At 45.6% G+C, this 22,572-nt stretch overlaps 1 protein-coding gene across 7 annotated transcripts in view; it reads right to left on the bottom strand.

Moving 5' to 3' along the window:
• Positions 1-22,572, bottom strand: part of LOC110988459 (uncharacterized) — a 56,623-nt gene that overhangs the window by 25,467 nt on the left and 8,584 nt on the right. For 3 of the 7 annotated variants that reach the window (XM_087143924.1, XM_022251959.2, XM_087143927.1), the window contains 17 exons: positions 21,742-22,476; positions 19,642-19,857; positions 18,768-19,052; positions 17,932-18,165; positions 17,641-17,811; positions 11,478-16,718; positions 9,956-10,867; positions 8,337-8,564; positions 7,195-7,479; positions 6,909-7,053; positions 6,584-6,669; positions 5,376-5,546; positions 4,288-4,643; positions 3,400-3,898; positions 2,435-2,722; positions 1,442-1,735; positions 277-350 (listed from right to left, as the gene is read on the bottom strand). In XM_087143924.1, the coding sequence (XP_087000050.1) occupies positions 277-350; positions 1,442-1,735; positions 2,435-2,722; positions 3,400-3,898; positions 4,288-4,643; positions 5,376-5,546; positions 6,584-6,669; positions 6,909-7,053; positions 7,195-7,479; positions 8,337-8,564; positions 9,956-10,867; positions 11,478-16,718; positions 17,641-17,811; positions 17,932-18,165; positions 18,768-19,052; positions 19,642-19,857; positions 21,742-22,476 (10,220 nt within the window). The remainder of the gene's footprint in view (positions 1-276; positions 351-1,441; positions 1,736-2,434; positions 2,723-3,399; positions 3,899-4,287; positions 4,644-5,375; positions 5,547-6,583; positions 6,670-6,908; positions 7,054-7,194; positions 7,480-8,336; positions 8,565-9,955; positions 10,868-11,477; positions 16,719-17,640; positions 17,812-17,931; positions 18,166-18,767; positions 19,053-19,641; positions 19,858-21,741; positions 22,477-22,572) is intronic. The other 4 variants (XM_087143925.1, XM_087143926.1, XM_022251961.2 and 1 more) reach the window with 4 other exon arrangements.

Here is a 22,572-nt window from a genome sequence, read left to right as displayed (position 1 = left end):
CTAGCTCTAGACAAGAGATTCGGATGTGACCTCAGACTACTGCTGTTTCCTTAACAAAAGACAAATTACTGCTGAATTTGCTGATATGAAATTTTATACTGACATGAGATATCTGCCTAGTAACTCCTTGAAGGCAAGCAAAGTAAAAGCGAATGGGAGGAATCTGCTGCAGATTTAGCTACCAGAAAAGTGTTTTCTAGCATGAATCTGTGTAAAAAAAAAAAATGGATTATCCCACGCTTTGTGGAGAGGTCAGCGGCTGGTCTGTGCACTCACCTGGTCACACGTATCACCGGCATAGCCAAATGCGCACTCGCAAGTAAAACTGTTCACGCTGTCCACACAGGTTCCTGTGAACAAGTCAGACAAATCAAATGACGGTCGAATATTTACTATTTACTAGAATGTACATTGTATTCTTGAATAGTCATGCTAGTACAATGAGATCTATACATGTGAAAAATTATACTCAAATGTCCTTTTTAAAATAATATTGCTTTAAACATGAAATTAAGTAAGAAGACTTAGTGAAATTGAATAATGCTGGCCATCCCCCAATTAAAATAGTCCAAATATATTCTGTTTCAATGAAATATTTCTTTCAAGTTCACAATATAGCTCTACAAGTGCTAGCTAAAAATCATACAACTGCCATAAGGACCTTTTACTCCTAAAACCAAAATATCAATATTAATTTGTCTTCAGCAGTACAAACACAGAAACATTTAAATCAATGGTCTACAAACCCCTAAATGTATCATCAAGGCAAATAACATTATACAAACTACAAGCAGACGGCTATGGACAACAGCTATAATCACCTAACTTCTGTTGCTGATCAAGATTTAAATTCGGTTGAAATGGCGAATCTTGGACCACCAGAAGAGTTGCACTGTACATGCATGTTGGGGAGAATGTGTCACACACAATGCCATTGCTCAAGGTTCTGAACACCCAGTTTGGTTTGCCTATAACAATGCCTGTGAAACCACTCCAACTCTACTTCTGATTTCTTCCCAGTGGCATAGCTGCGGGGGGACCTGGGAGGGCACATGCACCCCCCAACAAATTCCTGGTGCCCCCCCCACATTAAAAAAAAAAACGGATGAATGGATATTGAACAGGGCTAATAAAAACTTGTCCCCAAAAAACCACAACCCAAGCTGGTGCCCCCTTGTGCCCCCCACTAGTAAAACCCTAGTTATGCCACTGTTTCTTCTTGCCGGCTAATACTCCGAACAACCTATATTCTCCATTGGAATACATCACATTTGGAGTGAACAAGGAATATCTCATCTCTGAATACTACTTACTTTAATTCAGCATTTATTAAAGCAAGATCCTAAAGCTTTTCAATCTCTGGCTCATGGATTGAAATGCAATGAGATCAGGGCTGGATTTGAACCCTCAACCAAAACAAATTTGACTTCATGACCCCAACCTTGTGCTCCGCAAGGGTTTCCCGCGCAGTCATCAATGTTGATCTCGCAGATGTCCCCAATGAAACCATCCAGGCAAATGCACACAGAGTTTCCGGTCCCTCCGCCAGACGGCTCGTTGCAGACCGCCCCATTGCGGCAAGGGTTGTCTGTACAGCGTGACTGCATCTCGCACATGGTGCCCGCCCAGTTGGCAGTGCACTGGCAGGAGTAGCCATTGACTGCATCGGTACAAATGCCGCCGTTTTGGCAGGGACTGGACAGGCACTCATTGATTTCGATTTGACAGTTGTTCCCTGGATCACAGGAAGACAAAAATCCAAAGAGAACTTTTAAGAGGGCAGAAACACATGAAGAACTTGTCAGTATCAAGAAAGTTTGCGTTCATTAACAAATGAAATAATCCCCAACCCATCACGGAAAGGATGAAGTATCATAGAACGGTCTTGGTAAGAAAGTTAACTTCAAATCAAGTCTGGTAACCTGAGGCTTCCTTGACTCACTTATTCATTTGAATTTTGAATCCTGTACTTGTAAAATAATTGTCAAATCATATGAATTCTTAGGCACAAGCTTCAAGCTGCTTCAGCTAATTGCTGCAGCCACTTAAACCAGACAATTATGTTAGAATTAGCCAAAGCTTTCAGACACAGTCATAAGCCATGTCCAAATTACCAGGCTGTGGCTAGAAATAGCACATGCCCTTGTAGAAGCCACTAGCTTATGGCTACAGGCATTTCTCATAGACTTGTAAGTTACTGCCATGGCCAAGTAATGAGCTAGTTTGGTCTTTCAAAAAGGCAAAGTCATTCAACGACAAGGCATGCAAGCGTGAACATGTTCAGCACATGTGAGCGGACAAAAATTATGACCGCACTGATTAGGCCAACAAGTATTTGCATATTGCTGTTTCCAAATGACCTCTGACGCGCTTCATTTTGGGCATGTGCTGTTAGATTAAGTCTGGCCACGGAAACAATTTCTTGAATGTTCACCTTGAAAGCCACCAACACACAAGCACTGGTAGCCGTTGACCACGTCCACGCAGGTACTGCCATTCTGGCAGGGTCCGCTCTGGCACTCATTCACCTCCTGTTCGCACTGCTTGCTGACGAACCCTGGCAGACAGGTGCAGGTAAAGAGCCCGTCACCACTGTTCTGGCAGAGGCCACCGTTCTTGCAGGGGTTGGACGAGCAGACGTCCAGGAATACATCGCAGGTGGGACCGGCATAGTTTGATGGGCAGGCACAGCGGTAACCAGCTATCAAGTCCTGGCACTGACCTATACGACAACAAACCAAACACATTTTACTCCTTTAAACCATGGACCATTTACCCCAGGGATGTGCAACTTAAGCTCAGAGCTGGTTCGGTGCGTGTTACGGCTGGCAAAATATCAAAGCAGAAATTAAATTGGATTATGTAACACTTTCTCTAATAATAAAACATATATTCCTGTCTACCACTTTGTTTTCTTGTAATATTTCAAGTCAGGGTACACCCTTTCTAAAAATATGCTTCTCAAGATATTTCATCCTATACATTCTGAGAAAAGTGTACCACAAAATTTGGAGATTTTGCCTCATTAAAACTTCGTTTGTCCTTGAAATCGATAAGTGAAGAAGATTTATACGTCAAAATGAATAGATTTAAGCACCGCATCGGTGCTTCATCTCGGCATAACCACGGCTGCGCTGTACATGCTGCATGCTGCAACACGTGTCATGAGGTCGCGAGTTTTTTCGAGAAAGTCAAGAGCACCTGCGGGGGTTATAACAATCCGTAACACGCATGGAACCAAGGTCGCACATGTGTTTGCACTGGGGCCACTCGCGGTTGCACATCCCTGGGTAAATGGTCCGTGGTTAAACCACTTGCCGCTGGCACTATTCCACAACAAACTTGCACTGTTGAAAAACAAACTTGTTCTTCGATCATTAAAACAAATCTCAGTCCTACCTCCATTCCTACAGGGATTGCTAACACACTCATTGATCTGAATCTCGCAGTTGACTCCTGCATAACCGGGTAGGCAATCACAGCGATACCTCGCAATGAGGTCCACGCATGTCCCGCCGTTCGAGCATGGCTGGCTCAGGCACTCTTGGATCTCAGTCTGGCAATGGTCACCTTGGTAGCCATCTCGGCAGGCGCAGACATAGCCGTTAACAAGGTTCGTGCAGGTGCCGGACTGCAGGCAGGGGTTGCTGGCGCACTCGTCCACGTCCGACGAGCACAGCAGCCCCACAAACCCTGGGAGGCAGCGGCAGGCGAAGGCGTTTGCACCATCCTCGCACGTGGCGCCGTTCTGGCACGGGTTGGACCCGCATTCATCGATGTCCGTGTCACAAAGGACTCCCTCAAAGCCAGCAGCACACTCACAGTTGAAACCCCCAAATAAATCTTGGCATGCTGCACCATTCTGACAAGGACTGTTGGCACACTCATTGATGTTATTCTACAACCAAAAAAAAAAGAATCGCTCTGGCGGGTTTAAACTATGAAAAAATGACAATTCCTTCTTTTCATCTTTCAGCATCAAATTGACAACATTAATATTAGCATTCAACCTTCCAATTTTAGTATAACTTTTCACATACTCTAAGGTAACCTTTAGGTTTAAGACAGTGTCACAAAGGATACTATTGTTAATTTTGCTGTCATGGTAACCTTTGAGCATGTGAGGCTTATAAGGCCCACTGGCCCCATCATCATGGAATAGCTCTTTCACTATGCCGCATAATTAATTTACTCATCAACGATTCTAATCTTTAAAATGATCTTTAAAATCAATGTTCCATATCTATAGGAAGATGATCCCTTGGTGGAAATACAAAAACAGCTCACCTGACAGAACAGGCCTTCAAATCCCTCGGCGCACTGACAAGTGTAACTATTGATGCCATCAATGCAGATGGCACCATGTTGGCACATATTTCCCACGCAGTCGTTGACATTGACTTCGCAATGGTCGCCTCTGAAACCCACCGGACAGTCGCACTCATAGCCCCCGACCCGATCCCGACATGTGGCGCCGTTCATGCAGGGGTTGCTGGCGCACTCAAAGAGCTCCGAGTCGCAACGGGTGCCGGTGAAACCAGGCGTGCAGGTACACGTGTAGCTGTTCCGGCCATCGACGCAGGTGGCTCCATTCTCACAAGGGTTGCTGATGCATTCGTCAATGTTCAGCTGACACTGTAGACCTAAGTAACACAGCAAAGGATATAAAGGTGCTAACGTTTAAAACCCACCAACCAAAACAACCTGGCGCTTCATCCTACCAATTCCATAAATGCGCAGAAGCCAATACACAAATCCAATAAAACCCCTCCTGGGAACTTTAAGGCTTCTTTAACAGCAACAAAGACGTGTTCCCCTAAATCTCCCATTACACTGCAATACTTCCGAGTCGGGTGTTGGATTGTTAGAACAATTTAGGGCAGTTTGGTTGAAAGCAATTCTGGGGCATGTCGTCAGGCTAAAAAAGAGGATCCTTCCTGTGCACACAGCACTGCTGGTTTTCAACGAGAGAAAAAAATATGAACTAGTGTCAAAAATTTTGTGTACAGCCAGCATTTACCAGATAGTCGGGTACCGATAGCAAACATAGACGATTGAGCTGCTTTTCACTTCTCAGAATAGAATCTTTACTGGTGGGGGAGGCATGTTTACTCATGACAATACATGAGATGTAATAAGGACACGTCACCCTCATCATCTTCGGTTTAAAGGCCGTTATCCAGTCTGTTCTGTGTTGGCCAGCTTTCTTGCTAAGGCTCTATGCCACTTGGCCCTGTCCACTGCTTCCCTCACATTGACACACACAAGCGCTAATATTTCCAGACTGAGTTGGGCATACCCAACAAAAACCCACTGACAGAGCTGACAGGAATGAATAAAGGAAAGCAAAGTAAAGGTTGTAGTTCAATACCTACCTTGAAATCCCGGTGCACACAGGCACATAAACCTTTGCAGACCATCCATACACGTGCCTCCATTTTGGCATGGGTTGGACTGGCACTGATCCCCATCAAATTCACAGTTGGTTCCGAACCACTCCGGCAGACAAATACAGTGGTAAGCCCCATCCAGGTTTTCACAGGTCCCTGCAAATGTTGAGATGAAACAATCTTAAGGTTTTCTAACAGGCTGACAGGAGAAACGGGCCATTACTTTATCCTCACAACAGGTTTCTAGTCATAACTCAGCTTCAACAGATCAGATTAATATTTCTGTCAGCCCTACTCCACCCAAGCTACATCCATCAATTTCAAAATGCTGGCTAGGACAGGAGCCTCACATTTGTGTTCATGTTCCTCTGGCGTTTTAAAGCCATGAACTAGGTAGCCTAAAGCTTTGAGTCTGAAATAACAGACACATTTCACCAGCAACTAAAGATTGTGTGAGCAAGAATTTATCTTTAACCACTTGCTGCCGAGTTTAATCTGAAGTTGTATGACGTAAAACCAGGGAATTTTCAAGATTCTTCATTTTTAAAATTCTTTGGAAATTCATAACTTCATTTACTGGACGTTTATGCCCACACAAATTACTGTCTGGTGGCTACTCTAATCTGACAGACATCTATTGACACGCGAGTATTTCGGCCAGGCCTGCAGCCTTGTAAAAAGAGCCCAGATTGTGCGGTGTTATGTAATTTTCTTTTGTTTCCAAAACTGGCACAGTGCACTGCTGGCGTCTTTTCAATAGGGGCCAGATTAACGTGCAGCGGTATTGCATCACATATCACTGGAGCGCTTTTGTTCCTGGTGTTAATCCGCTCGCGCTGAATGCCACAAACAGTGGTTATAATCTTTCAAAACAATGACGGAGTTCCTCCAATATTGACAACTGAAAAAATGTTGGCAATTCCCAGCAGCTCATTCTTTTGTTCTGAGTACAGTCTTTTGTTACAAGGCCCAGCTCTTTTGTGCGATTTCGGGCAGCCCGGATTTGTGTATAAAGAAAACGTACCCGAAACCAGACTCCCCAGCAGCAAGTGGTTAAGGCAAGCTTCGTCATTACTTGCTACAAGCACTCCCAAAATTTGCTGACATTGTGAAGGGAAAGAGTAATTCTTCAGACACGGGAATAAGGGGAAAAAAATGGTCAGTTCCGTGTAAGTTCAAGAAATTGGACCTACCATCATTGAGGCATGGGTTACTGATACACTGATCAATGATGTCTGTTTCACAGTTGGTTCCGCTAAATTCCGCCGTGCATTCACACCTGCAAGAAGGGAAAAACAAAATGGGGAGAATTATAAACAAAGCCCCAATGAAAGACTGCATCTCCCTGCATGTAAATTGCACCTTACAGATTTGTAAATGGTAAAACAAAATATTCAGAATGAGCCAGATCTCCCAAATATAATTGAGAGTTATCTACATACATGAGTACCTGATCATAAATGAAGTCACATCAAACTGTACTGTACAGTCAGGGGATCGTACACACAGACCACTCACCTGTAATCTTTGACCAAGTCAGTGCAATTGGCTCCATTCAGACAAGGGTTTGGCATGCACTGATCACCATCTATCTCACAGTGAAGTCCATCAAAGCCGTCCGGACAGTCGCAGCGGTATGCATTCAACAGGTCAACACATGTGCCTAGGTTTCACATCAAGGGCAAAAATACAACAGACTATCTTTCCGAGTCAGGTACTTTTTTTTTAAAATAAATATGCATGACTATCTCAAAAATATCATGGGATGCAACTTAAGTATTATTACTTGTGATCAAGTACTAACCTCCATTCTGACAAGGGCTACTCATGCAGTCATCAACATTCGTCTCACACCGGCTGCCCACAAAGCCAACCAGACAGTCACAACGGTAACTGGCAGCCAGGTCCGTGCAGGTCCCCTGGTTCAAGCAGGGCGTCGAGGCGCATTCATTGATTTCCACGTTACACAGGGCACCAGTGAAGCCCGCAGGGCAGACGCACATGTAAGTGTTTATCCCATCCACGCAGGTGGCGCCGTTGGTGCACACCACACCCTCACAGTCATCAATGTTGACTTCACAATGAGTCCCTGATGAAAAGTTTGGAAAATGTTACAATTCAAATATTGCCTTCGGAAATCGGTGTGTGAAATTTTTTTCCCATCTCACAATGTACACCCTGGATTTGTGATTTTCACATTTCATAGGCAAAACTGGTCTTACATCAAATACAAGCATCAATCATTTATAACAGGTCTTGCATATAATTTTGTGAGTCTAGCAAATTTACTCGTTAGTTTTTTCTGTTTAGTTTATTACTGAAGTATAATTTTAACCGTCTGACAAGAATAACAAGTTTTTCCTATCACAAACATTAGAAGTCCTGCATATTCAACAGACCAATAACACCACAATGTCACACTTTGTTGACACGTACGCTTTCCTTTGGCAATAATGAGCAACAAGATCTATCACGCCCCCATGGGGAAGTCCACGCATATGTAAACAAAGCTTGACATCATTCTGATTTAAGTGTATTCAAATTTAGTCTTGCACCTCATAAAAACTTACATTTAATACCTGAATCATGCATCTTGGGTGTGTTTTTACACATCTTATTTACGTTGTTTTTTCCGTGTTACCATTTTTTGTATGTTTGACATGTCTAGCAAAACCAAGACTTTACAAAACAAGACAATGTCTTAAACCCTTAACACCGGGATTCTTTTGACTGCGACTGCTGGGCTGCGGTATGCCCAGTATGCAAAGCTCTGTCCAGCAGCAGGCCCACATTAAAACCGCAGGTGCATGACGAATAGAATGTATGTGTGGTGTGCACTAATACTCACACAAAGCCATGGCTGTTGACGTCTCCCAGTGTGAAGGGGTTAAATCTCATCCGAATGAGAGGCTTTTGCCAATAATTTTTTAAAGTCTTTATTCTCACCCATGAATCCTGGTCGACAGGTGCAGCGATAGCCAGCCAGGAGGTCACTACAGAAGGCCTCGTTCTGACAGGGGTTGCTCGCGCACTCGTTGGTCTCCACCTCACAGTTTGTCCCATTGTAGCCCGCAATGCAGATGCAGTCATATCCGTTGACGTCATCCAGGCAAGTGGCTCCGTTCTCGCAGGGACCGGATGCGCATTCGTCCACGTTCGTCTCGCAGTTGCCTCCTGATGAAAAGATGAGCTCGGAAACTGTGAAATGTGTTCTATTCAGTTATCGCAAATCCGTAGGCTTGTAAAAATGGTGAAAGTAAACGGTAAACAATATGCAGCACCACACAAAATGCAAGAAATTGTAACTTTGGCATAGAGGGCCCGTGTAAGAAGTGAAACGTGTCAGTTACATGCAATGAAACGTAAGAAAAGTCAAGTTTTTTTTAACAAAAATGAAAACCAATGTTCACCAAAAGTGACTGTTTAGGGGGCATTCAACTGGCTTCCAAGGGCTGACCAGAATTTAACCTCTTCCCCACTATCTTACTTATTTGACCCAGCAGACAAGGCCATCCCCTGAATAGGGTTGCCCCATGTAAGCTACACGTAACCAAACGAACCCAAAATAAAAAGTACAAAACTGATGTTAATATCCAGACACAAAATAGGGTCAAGTCAGGTATCGCTTCAGGGCCGTTGCTGAACAAAATTAGATACGAAATGAGTAACACTTCTCATATCCTTATATGAAAAGTGTTACAAATATCTCATCAAATGCTGCAGTCGCAATTTAATTTTCTTTTTTGGGAGGGGGGGGACAAGGAGTGCTAGATTCAACCCATGATACTCAGAAAAATGCCCTACTTCCAGGTCAACCATGACAGAACGCCATGGTTTGCAAGAGCAATGAGGCAGGGTTGCAGCATCACTCCCAACAAGACAATGTGAATACAACCTCATATGGTCCACTTTCTTCATATGTTACAAGTCACAACTCTCTGTTTTCACATCTCAGATAGAAAGCTATCTGCAGCACTCTCAATAGGTTGCAGACAGGCATATTATTATCATTCGTCAGGCAGGAATGCCATCCAGTAATTCAAACTAACATGACCAAGGTTTCACCCTAGGAAAATAAACTGGTATCATTTAGGATGCACTAGAATTAAAAAAAAAAAGCTTCAAATATAATGAGAAAAAATGAGATTTTTGTTCTTTCTCCACACATGCTAAATTATCACTACAACATTGATCTGTAATGATCATTGATCAAAATCTGTGGTGATCTTGTTTTCAGTCCGCATACCATATACTGGTAATACATGCCCATTGGCTACATCTTAGTTGTTTCATGGTTGTATAATTTGAAATGGTGAATTCATGAACTCATGTAAGAAGTGGGTACAAGTGTAAAAGACAAAGACAAATGCTGTTCACTCAAGAAGTCAGGATACAGAGACACGGCAGGAGTTATGATATTAACTGAAAATTTATTGTGATGGCAGTGAAAGGACGAATAGATGAATGGCTGTGTAAGAAACAAGTGTCATAGAATATGGTGCAAGTGGTTCCCATCACCAAGTGGGTGTTTGCAGGCCGTAAGAAGGCACATCACGCAATACCACCTGCATAGCCGGCCATGCAGTCGCATCTGTAGCCGTTGACCTGGTCCACACATGTTGCCCCGTTGAGGCAGGGGTCGCTGGCACATTCCGGGTTGTCCACCTCGCAATGCGTTCCTAAAAAGCCGGGCGCGCAGCGGCACATGTAGCCGTTGAAGAAGTCCTGGCAGGTGGCGCCATTCTGACAAGGGTTGCTCTCGCACTCGTCCACGGGGATCTCACAGCGCTCTCCTGTGAAGCCCGTCACGCAACTGCAGAAGAAGGCATTCAGCTGGTCTACACAGCGCCCACTGTTGAGGCACGGGCTGCTGTCACATTCATTGATGTCAGTCTGGCAGAGGGCGCCCTCGTAGCCAGGAACACAGACGCACTCAAAGCGGTCCACCAAGTCTCGACAAATGGCCATATTCTGACAGGGATCGCTCGTGCATTCGTTGATGTCAGTCTCACAATTCACTCCCTCGTACCCTGACAGACACAGACAGGTGTACAAGCCAACATGCTCCTGGCAGGTTCCATTATTCATGCAGGGGTCCGATGCACACTCATCGATATTGTTCTGACAAAGGTCACCATCATAGCCAATGGGACACACGCACAAAAACCCGTTGATCTCTTCCAAGCACGTCGAGCCATTCCGACACGGGTTGCTGACACACTCCTGTACTTCACTCTCGCAGTTCAACCCGGTATAACCCGGGATGCAAGCACAAGCATAACCAGCGACGACGTCCACACAAGTGGCCGAATTGAGACAAGGGTTGCTCAGGCATTCGTCTGTCTCATTCTGGCAATTGTTGCCATAGAAACCAAGCGGGCAGACACACTGGTATTCATCAATCAGATCCCGGCAAGTTGCTCCGTTCATACAAGGTGCACTGCTGCATTCGTTGATGTCCGTCTCACACAAGTCACCTTTGACACATGGGGGGGAAACACAGATTGCACACCAATTTTAAAGAATGATAGCAATTTCAGAAGCTTGACATGGGGAAAGGGGCGGCACACAGCAATCGGTTGGGGATTCTAAGAGTAAACCCTGATAGCTGATAAAAGCTATTCAAATTGGAACAATGAAAAGGCACGTGGCACATGGAAAATAAGCTACAAATTTTAGAAATCCAAAAAGAAAAAGCAAATAGGCAAAAAGTCCAAATAATTCACTAAGTGGAAACAGTGATACAAGTAGTACCAGCTACAGTATACCAAAGTGAATGTGGTGTGATGGTGCTGACAATGACAATGACAGTGACATGTACCGGTAGATGACAGTTACAAACACAAAAACAGCAAATTATAGGAGGATTAAGAATGACAGGAGCAATTAGGGGGTATCTGCAAAAATGGAATCAACTACGTGTACCTCCAAGCTTGGCTAATTCAGTCATTTAAAGATTAAAAAGCACATGTAGGAACATTGATCTAGCAATTCAAAAGAAGCAGAGACTGGAAGACAGGGAACAGTTTGAAGAACTTAAGTCTGATGGACCATGATACACCAAGTTAGATCTCATTGATTGGTCACCTGTAAAGCCTGGTGTACAGTTGCATCTGAAGCCATTGACCATGTCCAGGCAGGTGGCTCGATTCTCACATGGCTGGCTTCCACACTCCTGAATGTCTGTCTCACAGCGGGTACCAGTGAACCCTGGCACGCAGAGGCAATTGTAACCACTCAGCAAGTCCTGACAAGTCGCGTTGTTTACGCAGGGGGAACTTTGGCATTCGTCGACATCAGTCTCGCACTGATCCCCGACAAAGCCACTCACACAGGTACAGACAAAGGCATCATTTTGGTCAGTGCACTGCCCGCCATTCAAGCACGGGTTGCTGGCACACTCGTTGATGTTTACTTCGCAGCGCGAGCCGTTGAAGCCTGGGAGGCACTCGCACAGGAAGCGATTCCGGGAGTCGACACATGTTGCCCCATTTTGGCAAGGGTCGCTGGCACATTCATCAACATCGACTTCACAGTTTGCGCCTTGGTATCCAGGATCGCAGAGGCACGAGTATCTGTCCACGGCATCTTGGCAGGTTCCATTATTCACACAGGGGTTGGATGCACACTCATCAATGTTTACTTCACAGAAAGATCCGCTAAAGCCATCAAGACACAAGCAAGTATAGCCACTGATTTCTTCACGACAAGTTGCACCATGCAAACAAGGATCGCTGGCACATTCTTGGATTTCAATCTCACAGTTCCGGCCCGTAAATCCAGGCAGGCAAGTACAATTATATCCTGCAATTTTATCATTGCAGGAGGCACCGTTTAAGCATGGGCCACTGAGACACTCATCTATTTCAACTGAGCAGTTAACGCCATTAAACCCGGCAGCACATTCACACCTGTAAGAATTGATCAAATCTACACAGCGAGCTCCGTTCAAGCACAGACTGTCACCGCATTCATTGATATTGACTTCGCATTGCTTACCTTCAAACCCTTCTAGGCAAACGCAATTGAATGCGTTTATCAGGTCTACGCATTCCGCTGTGCCGTTCTGGCAGGGGTCGCTGGCGCACTCGTCAATGTCAGCCTGGCAACGTTCGCCCGCGTAACCGGGCAGACACTGACACTGAAACTGGCCCACAAGATCGGAGCACACACCACCGTTCTGACAGGGGTTGCTACTGCATTCGTTGATTTCCGTCTCACAGTGGGTACCCATGAATCCTTGCCTGCACACGCACATGTAGCTGTTGATTCCGTCCATGCAGACTGCACCATTCTGGCACGGGGAACTCCCACATTCCTGCACGTCTGTCTCACACTGCTCACCGATAAACCCGGTCACGCACCGACAGTTGAAACCAGCCACTAGGTTCTCACAGGTAGCCCCATTCTGGCACGGGCTACTAGAGCACTCGTTAATTTCCATGTTACACGTGGTGCCAACGAAACCCTCCGCGCACTCACACCGGTACTCGGCTATCTGGTCCACACACTGAGCACCATTCAAGCATGGATTACTCTGGCATTCATTGATGTTTTGGTCACAGAGGGCTCCCTCGTAACCACTGCTACAAATGCATTCGTAGTGATTGACAGCATCTGTGCAAGTGGCATTGTTATGACAGGGGTTGCTCGCACATTCGTCTACCTCAAGTTCGCAGTTGGTTCCCTGGAAACCAAGACGACAATCGCAGTTGAAGCCATTTACAAGGTTCCGGCAGATGGCTCCATTCCGACAGGGAGAACTCGCACACTCGTTGATGTCCATCTCACAAAACGTGCCATTGAAGCCGTCGGGACACATGCAGAAGAAGCTGTTGAGCCGGTTGTGGCACTGGGCCCCGTTCCTGCACGGGTTGCTGACGCACTCATTGATGTCCAGTTCGCAGTGCAGCCCCGCATAGCCTGGCACGCACACGCAGGCGTAGCTGCTGACCTGGTCCAGACAGGTGGCACCGTTCTGACAAGGATTGCTGTCGCACTCGCGGATGTCCTCCCCGCACTCTGACCCCTGGTAGCCCGCTGGGCAGATGCAGGTGAAGCCGTTGACCACATCCTGGCAGGTGGCCCCGTTGGTGCAGGGCGAGCTGGCGCATTCGTCAATGTTAATCTCACAGTGGGTGCCTTCAAACCCTGGCCGACACTCGCAAGTATAGCCACTGACTCGGTCCACACAGGTGGCCCCATTTTGGCAAGGGCTACTGACGCATTCCAAGACATCCTGCTCGCAAGTAATTCCCTGATATCCAGCCACACAGAGGCACTCAAACTCATTGACAAGATCTCTGCAGGTGGCATTATTAGTACACGGATTACTTGAGCATTCGTCAATGTTGGTTTCACAAGTTGATCCTGTGAATCCAGACAGACAGGTGCACACAACACTGTTGATCCCATCAGCACACTGGGCACCATTCAAGCACGGCTGTGATGTACACTCATCAATGTTGGCTTGGCATCGTGCCCCTTCAAACCCTGGAGCACATGCACAGGTGTAACTGTTGGCTCCATCCATGCAGGTTGCTCCATTGAAGCAGGGGCCACTTCCACATTCATCAATGTTGATCTCGCAGTGAGTTCCCTGGTACCCCGCAGGGCACAGACACTGGTACCCATTGACCACATCCCGACAGCGGGCTCCATTCTGGCAGGGACTGCTGGCACACTCATTGATGTTGACCTCGCAGTTGGTTCCACTGTATCCAGCAGTGCATGTGCAGGAGTATGCATTGACACGATCTACACACTGGGCACCATTCTGGCAGGGGCTGCTTAGGCATTCCTGGGTGTTTGTCTCGCAGAGATCGCCATTAAATCCAGGGTCACAGATGCAAAGGAAACCGTTTGGCCTATCTCTGCATTCTGCCCCATTCAAGCAGGGGTTACTGGAGCACTCATTGACCTCAAACTCACAGTTCTCTCCCACGTAACCAGGAAGACAGGAGCAATTATACATATTAACCAGATCAGAGCAGACAGCTTGATTGCGGCACGGATTGCTGGCACACTCGTTAATGTTGACCTCACAGTTTGGCCCTTCATAGCCATCCAAACAATCACAGGTGTAATTGCCGATTGACTGTGTACACGAAGCACCATTCTGGCAAGGGTTGCTTGCGCATTCGTCAACATCAATCTCGCATAGAGTCCCCTCCCATCCCATCAGGCACCGGCACTCAAACCGACCAATCAGATTCAAGCAAATGGCACTGTTCTGGCAAGGACTACTCAGGCACTCGTCCACCTCTTCCTCACAGCGCGTCCCAACAAACCCGACTGGACATACACACCGGTAGCCGTTCACCTCGTCAACGCACTGGCCATTCACACACGGGCTGCTGGCGCACTCCGTAATATCCACCTGGCAGTTGGCGCCGGAAAATCCCCCGGCACACCGGCACTCGTACCGGTCAAAGAAATCTTCACAGGTGGCTCCATTTTGACAGGGGTTGCTCCTGCATTCATCAACCTCCTCCTGACACTGCGCACCCTGATATCCAGATATGCACAAGCACGTAAAACCCAAGAACGCATCCTGGCAGGTGCCCGAGTTCAGACAAGGTGAGCTCTGGCACTCATTGATTTCCATCTCACAGTTAGCGCCCTCGTAGCCGGCAGGGCAGGCACAGGAGTAGGAATCAACGAGGTCATTGCAGGTCGCCCCATTCAGGCATGGGTTGCTGGCGCACTCTTGCGTCTCCCGTTCACAAAACAGACCGACAAAGCCTGATGCGCAGAGGCATCGGTAACCGTTTACCCCATCGGAGCAGGTAGCGCCGTTTTGACAAGGATTGCTGATGCACTCATTGATGTTGACTTGGCAGTCAGGACCCACGAAACCTGGGGTACAGTCGCAGGTGTAGCCATTCACTACATCTCGACAAGTGGCACCATTTTGGCACGGACCACTGGCACACTCATTGATATCTACCTGACACTGCTCACCTTCAAACCCTCCCAGGCAGCCACAGACAAAGCCGTTCACTGCATCCAAACAGCGGGCACCATTCAAGCACGGATCACTTGCACACTCATCAATGTTCTCCTGACACCTCGCCCCTCCGTACCCTGGCTGACACTGGCAGGAGAAAAACCCTAGGCCTTGCGTACATGTACCGTTGAAAAGACAAGGCTGGCTGGCGCACTCGTCAAAGTCTTGCTCACAGTTGATGCCACTGTATCCAAGCGGGCACACACAGCTGTAGGCATTGACTAGCTCAATGCAAGTGGCTCCATTCTGACACGGTTGGCTGGCACATTCTACTATTTCGGCTTCGCAGTTCACGCCAGTGAATCCACCACTGCATCGGCAGGAGTAGCGGCCAACATCATCGATGCACACTGCGTTGTTCAGACAGGGATTGCTCTGACATTCATTGACCTCAATTTCACATAGTGAGCCTACATATCCAACCACACACTGGCAGCTGAAAGAGTTAATCATGTCTACACACGTCGAGCCATTCATGCAAGGACTACTTTCACACTCATCAACTTGTATCTCGCAGTTGAATCCGCTGTAACCGACGACACAAATGCAGATGTAGGAACCCACTTCGTCGATGCAGGTCGCGCCATTCAAGCACGGCTCACTGTTGCATTCTGGGATGTTCTGTTCGCACAGCGTCCCTCTGTATCCAGGAGCGCATTCGCACTCAAACATATTTACGCGATCGTGGCAAGTAGCACCATTCTGGCAGGGCTGGCTCCTGCACTCATCAAAGTCAATTTCACAGTGTGTGCCTGCAAACCCCGGGCTGCAGCTGCAAGTATAGCCATTTGTCCCCTCGTTACAGGTTCCATTGTTCTCGCACGGCGAACTATCGCACTCCCTGAAATCATTCTCGCACAGAGTTCCAGTGAAGCCAGGGAAGCACGTGCACTCAAACCTTGCAATAAGATCACGGCAGGTCGCACCATTCATACAAGGGTTCCCTGCGCATTCGTCAATATCCATTTCACAGCGATCCCCCGCGTAGCCAGGTTCACAGTCACAACGGAATTGATTGACAAGGTCAACGCAGGCTCCATTCACTCCACAAGGGTTACTCCCACACTCGTTTACTTGGACGTCACAAGTAGTACCAATATACCCAGGGAGACAGAAACACATGAACGAGGCCACATTGTTCTGGCACAATCCATTAACGCACGGATTGCTTGCACATTCATTAATGTCAACGTCGCAAGCGTCCCCTGAGAAGCCATCTGGGCAGATACAGCGATACTCATTGACGAGGTTCTCGCACGTTGCCGTCTCGTGGCATGGGTTGCTAACGCACTCATCCAGATCTTGTTCACAGTTTGTACCTGAAATGAAATCACAAGAAAAAAACAATCAACTGAATTGATCCTCGTCTACACCAATTACAAATTAAACTAATGTTCTTACAATACCACTTCATAACCAGTAACTGTTACGTTTCTCACAAACTCAGGCAAATTAGGCAAACCAACATGAACAAACCTAAACACACATTGGTAATTTCAAGATGTGTTTCGTGTCAGGGAGATGTTTATTTTAAAAACAAATGTTACGTATGAATATTGATAAATTTGTTTTGATAAATTATGAATAAACGAAGCACTGACAATTTATTAGATCATTAATACTGGACAGCTTTGTCGGTACAGCATAAGTGCAATATTCCAGGGCATGTTCAACAGCACAATATGTATGCCGGTCTTGGTATACCCTGAATACCTTTGTTAGGTACATGTAGGTACATGTACATGTAGGTGTCAGTACATAGAATATTGTTCAAGAGAACGTGCCCCTGGCGGTTGGAGGATTGAGTCCTAGTCCTACTTCTATCAATATCCTTGGGTCAACTGGAAATGTGACAGCAAGTTTCAATGAGTAATACTAGATTTTTGAACATGTACAACAGAAGATTCTTATAAGACTTAAAGGTTTTCATGGTGAAAGAAACTAGATCTATAGTAAAGATTGCGGTAACACCATGTATTTATCTCTTCTTTGAGTATGTGTGGTTCTGAGAGGAACCGGGGATTCTTGAAGACCCATTTTGCAGTCAAAATCTTTAAAACGTCTTTGAAATAAACTTCTTTGTTATCATTTACACATACACTGTGCTAATATTAACAAGTCAATGGTGGCAAACAGGCCAATATATATACATGTAACAAACAAAATTATTCCTTTACTGTGATAAAACTGAGACCATCTGAATGACAATTGGGATAACATGAGACTTGTGGAAATTGTCACCATTGTATCCAGGTACACATTCGCAGGTGTAGGACATGATTCCATCCAGGCAAGTCGCTCCGTTCAGGCAAGGAGAAGAGACACACTGGTCCCCATCATCCTCACAGTTGGTCCCAAACCAACCCTGTGTGCAGTTGCACCGATAGCCACCAAAATCATTTATACAGCTCCCTGGAAAAGGTAAAAAGACCAAAACATACCAGCCATATTTTGCATTGTTACTTACAGTGAGCAAAGTTACATTGAGGGCAATATATGAAAAATCTTGTTTTTTTCTTGTCAGGTACACACCCCCATTCAGGCAAGGATCGCTGACGCACTCGTTGATGAGGTCCGTGTCGCACCGCAGCCCGGCTGCCAGACCAGCCGGGCAGATGCAGCGGTACGCTTTGACTAGGTCCTGGCATGTCCCCCCATTGTTGCAAGGGTTGCTTGCGCACTGGTCCCCGTCGTTCTCACAATGGATACCAGTGAAGCCATCCAGACAGTTACATGTGTAGCTGTTAATACCATCAATGCAAGTACCTATTGAAAGAACAATATAAAAATTGACGACAAATTCCGGTATTTCCAACGGTTCTAAATAAAATTTCAGCCATTGCTAAAACAACCCAAGAACCTTTTTCCTTTCCAGTCAGCATGCACGCTGAATCATACTCTCCGGTAAATTTTGATTGATCCATCTTTTGAAGCCTTGACTCTTTGGGATCGAGGTATTAGGAAAACACTAAACTGAATAAAGACACAAAATATGTCTATTTTAGTTTGAATGAAGCAAAAACACTCAAAGGGATTATTTATGCTGGCAACTTGTACCCTTTCAAGCGGAATTCATTTCATTTGAAACATACATCACCTGACCTCTCTTGCTGTTGCTATTTTAACCAGTTGACACTCAGCTGCACACTAAATCAGAATTGGAAAAGGTGCCAATAAAAATTCCCTACCTACCCACTTTGTTTTCAGATGCCAAGTGCATGTAAGAGGGAGCCAAACTTTTTTTGGCCCTACCAGGAAAGAACCAGCCATGAGCAATATTCATCATAAAACATACATGTACCACAGGCAAACTGTACATGTATCTCCTCCAGTAGGCTAAATTACTCCCAGCAGAAATTCAGACTCACCCCCATTTTGGCAGGGCAGGCTGCTGCATTCGTTTATGTTATCTGAACATGTCAGACCTGCCAGCCCTGGCGGGCACAGGCAGATGAATCCCCCCAAGCGGTCCTCGCACACAGCCCCGTTGAGACATGGACCGGAGGTGCACTCGTCCACCTCATCTGTGCAGTCGGGCCCAAAGAGACCCGCAGGACAGACGCAGGCATAGTCGTTGACCCCGTCTTGGCAAGTTGCCAATGCTGTGCAGGGGTTGCTGGCGCATTCGTCGATGTTGGTTTCACAGTTAGTGCCTGGAAGAAACAAATGGAATCAAAGGGTCAGATGGCCCCACCACTAGATAGAATTGGTGATGGAAGGCAAAAGAACATATACATGTAGCACTACTCATGAAATTATCAAGTTTGCAGAAGCACTGAGCGCACATTCTTTTTTAACCAAACTGCCTCTTAATGCCTTCAATGTTACAGCCAGAAAAGAACCATAACAAACACAACTTAACACATTACAAAATGCATAATATTCTTTCTGCACAGGCCTGTCAAGCCGCATATCCATACATGAATCTTGAAGTATGTGTCTTGTGTCTAGATCCACATGTACTTGTGGCCCGCTCTATAAAAATGAGTCACACGTCTCCGCAGCTACTTTTGAGTTTTACTTTGTATTACATTGAGGAATTTGAGCTCTTTCTTTTGCCACAAGCTACATGTAGTGGCTTTTTTGGGTCAGCCACAACTTTTGGACAAAGTTATGAAAATAACAGACTTCCACAGATCTACATGTAAAAGTGAGCCATATTTTCAACAATATGCACAGGGTTTTGTGCATGAAAACATTCCACACCAAATGCAAAGTCCCAACATCTCACAGCCCACACACCTTCAAAGCCGTCCGCGCAGACACACCTCACGCCACTCGTCTCAGTGACGCAAGTTGCTCCGTTCTGACAGCCGCAGAGATCGGTCTCGCAGTTTGCGCCTGAGAAACCGGAGAAGCACTCACAGTGGTAACCACTGGGGTCCAGCAGGCACAGGCCTCCGTTACCACAGGGAGAGCTACTGCAAGCGTTCAGGACAGCCCGGGCACAAGTTACTCCTGCCAATGCGAGTACAAATCTTGTCAGCCAGAAACTGGATTCATGAGCTCAATTTTCAAGATAACTGTTTTTGACATACATGTACATGTACATAACGGTCACTGATACAAAAGTATGTTCAAAAACTGTAGTCACTTAATCCTATTTGAAACAGTGATGGTGACAGTTTTATCCATCTGTCTCGCCCTCGCGTCCATTTTATCATGTAACTTTTTTCATTACTTTTTATGTTATTGACTAAACTATACAATCATGACGCAATTGCGTTTTTTTTCTTTTGTACATCTACAAGTACCTTACAATCACTGAAATTGAAACAGTCAATGAAAGTCACAGAAAACACTGACAAGAAAAACACAAAACACCTGTTGTACAATGTAACAATGTTCTTCAATATGTTTTCCTTACACGTACATGTAGCGAACCATATCATAAAATTCTTCTTTTCACTGCACATCACTACAGTATCACGTATTTCCCCCATCTTTAAAGTTAGGAAACCCACTTCCAAATTTAACAAATTATTATTTGAAGGTTAATAATCACACAATGAGAATTAAAGAATCGATGCTCTTACACACAGCATGCAGGGTGGGGTTGGCAAGTGAAGGGAAGTCCGACAAGGTGCATAGGTCAAAGGGCAAGGCGAGGTCAACATCACAGCAACACAGGTGGAGAGATACAATGTAGGATGTGACGATTGAAGCACTTCAAACCTTTTTTATCAGTAGCTGCATATTTTGAGTTTCAATAACCAACGCTGCTTGAGATTTGTTGAATGTAGTCGTTAGTTTAATTAAACCAGCAAAGTACAATGTACCAGTAGCAATCGTATTAGTCACAGCAATCAATAGATTTAGACATTGAATGGAATGAAAATTAATGGAATACATGTAGTATTGACTTTTTTAATCAGTACAGCCACACATTTTGAGTTTTCAAAAACCAACTCTGCTGCAATTTGTTGAATGTAGCTGTGAGTGAGTGGGGAGTTGGGTTGGGGTAGTACTTCTTTCCTCGTCTTTCACCTCTTCCGGCCGGGTTCGATTCCCGGCTCAGTCCACACGTGGATTGGGTTTTAAGTCCCTACCTGATTCCATGGGTTTTACCAAGAAATTTCTTCTCTGAGGTTTCCTCCCACCTCTAAAACTGTAAATGCATCTTATTGTCTCCTCTCTACAGATGTAGGTGGATGTACATGTACATGTAGGTCGTTTGGCAGCTGCCTGAGGCACCCTTTTACATGTATGCCATTCGCTCGACCATGCTCAATGTCTTCAATGCACATGTACAGCACATATGAATATACACGTACATGTATCTGTATGTAATTTGTGCTTTATAAATGAATAAATTATTATTACTTTTATTATTATTAGTGTAGTTTTTCAACAAAAATGCCACAATAGCACACTGTTGAAACTTTTTCCCGCAGGACATGTCAGAAGAGGCTAAAAGGTGGAACTGTACTATTCATGTTTAACTTTGCAAGAAATCCACATATATGTACATGCATCAAGGGCACGATACAAAGGAAAAGAATCGAATCATCTTTTACATGAATTTTTATGTTAACTTTGTAATAGGCGATCGTATTCTTTTCAGGAAGCAATATCGATACCCTTCACGAAGTAGACAAAAACTGACATACTGTACATGTAAAACCTCACAAAAAAATTACCAACATGTACATACAAAGAAGAAAAACTGGCTTAAGATACATGTACATGTAAGGTCCAAAATAACAGAATGGAAGAACAATATCGATGTTGATAAACAATTGAATGTGATATTTGAATCTCTGCCAACAATATCCAAAATGTGAACACTCAGACAAAAACTCAAAGCAGGAAGTGAGTTGAAAACAGTGTGGAAAATTATACCTTCAAATCCTAGAGGACACTGACACACAAAGCCATCTGGTAATGCCACACACGTTGCACCATTAGTGCAGGGATCTGGAATGCACGCATTGGAATCCGTGGACTGAGGCAACTGTGTCAATATGGTCTGCTCACTTTGCGTAGTTCTTGCACTTGGTGTATTTGAGGTCTGTCTTGCTGAGGTATCGCCTGGCGATTTAGTGGTGGGTTCTGACGGGATAAGAGGCAACTCATGGGTCTCAGCGGGTGCCTTGGTCGTAGTAAGTGGCTGCTGGGTTTGAATGGGTGCCTGCGTTATCATGACAAGCGGCTCCTGGGTTTCAATGGGTGCGTGTATTGTCGTGACAAGTGGCTGCTGGGTTCCAGTGGGTGGCTTGGCTGTAGTAACCTGGGGCTCCTGGGTTGCAATGGGTACTTCTGGTGTTCGTACCTGCGCTGTCGTGCCGGACGCTTCGGTCCGCGCAGCTGTGGTAAGCTGTGAGCTACTGCTTGTGGTAAGCTGTGAGCTACTACTTGTCGGCAGCACAGGTGGATTTGTGGTGACTGCAACATCTGTCCTTGTGAGCATTTCGGTGGATATCACTGGTGGTGGGGTTGTGGTGAGCATCATCTCACAGATAGCACCAGAGTATGGGTAAGGGCAGGTACAGTTGAACAGTGCAACATGGGCGTTCGTTCTAGGGATGGGTGTGCAGACACCACCGTTCAGACACGGAGAAGAATCACAGGCAGTCACTGCAAATACCAAACAGCAAAATTCACACAACTTCGCTAAAAAAAAGCACTGATCACTAAAGTTTCTGCCCGCAGAGCAGCATTCTCCAATAAAAA

This window comes from Acanthaster planci, linkage group LG12, assembly GCF_054643075.1.
Source record: "Acanthaster planci isolate LZ-2023a linkage group LG12, COTS_SCS, whole genome shotgun sequence".
Classification (NCBI taxonomy): Eukaryota; Metazoa; Echinodermata; class Asteroidea; order Valvatida; family Acanthasteridae; genus Acanthaster; species Acanthaster planci.
This window is presented reverse-complemented; position numbering and strand designations above follow the sequence as displayed.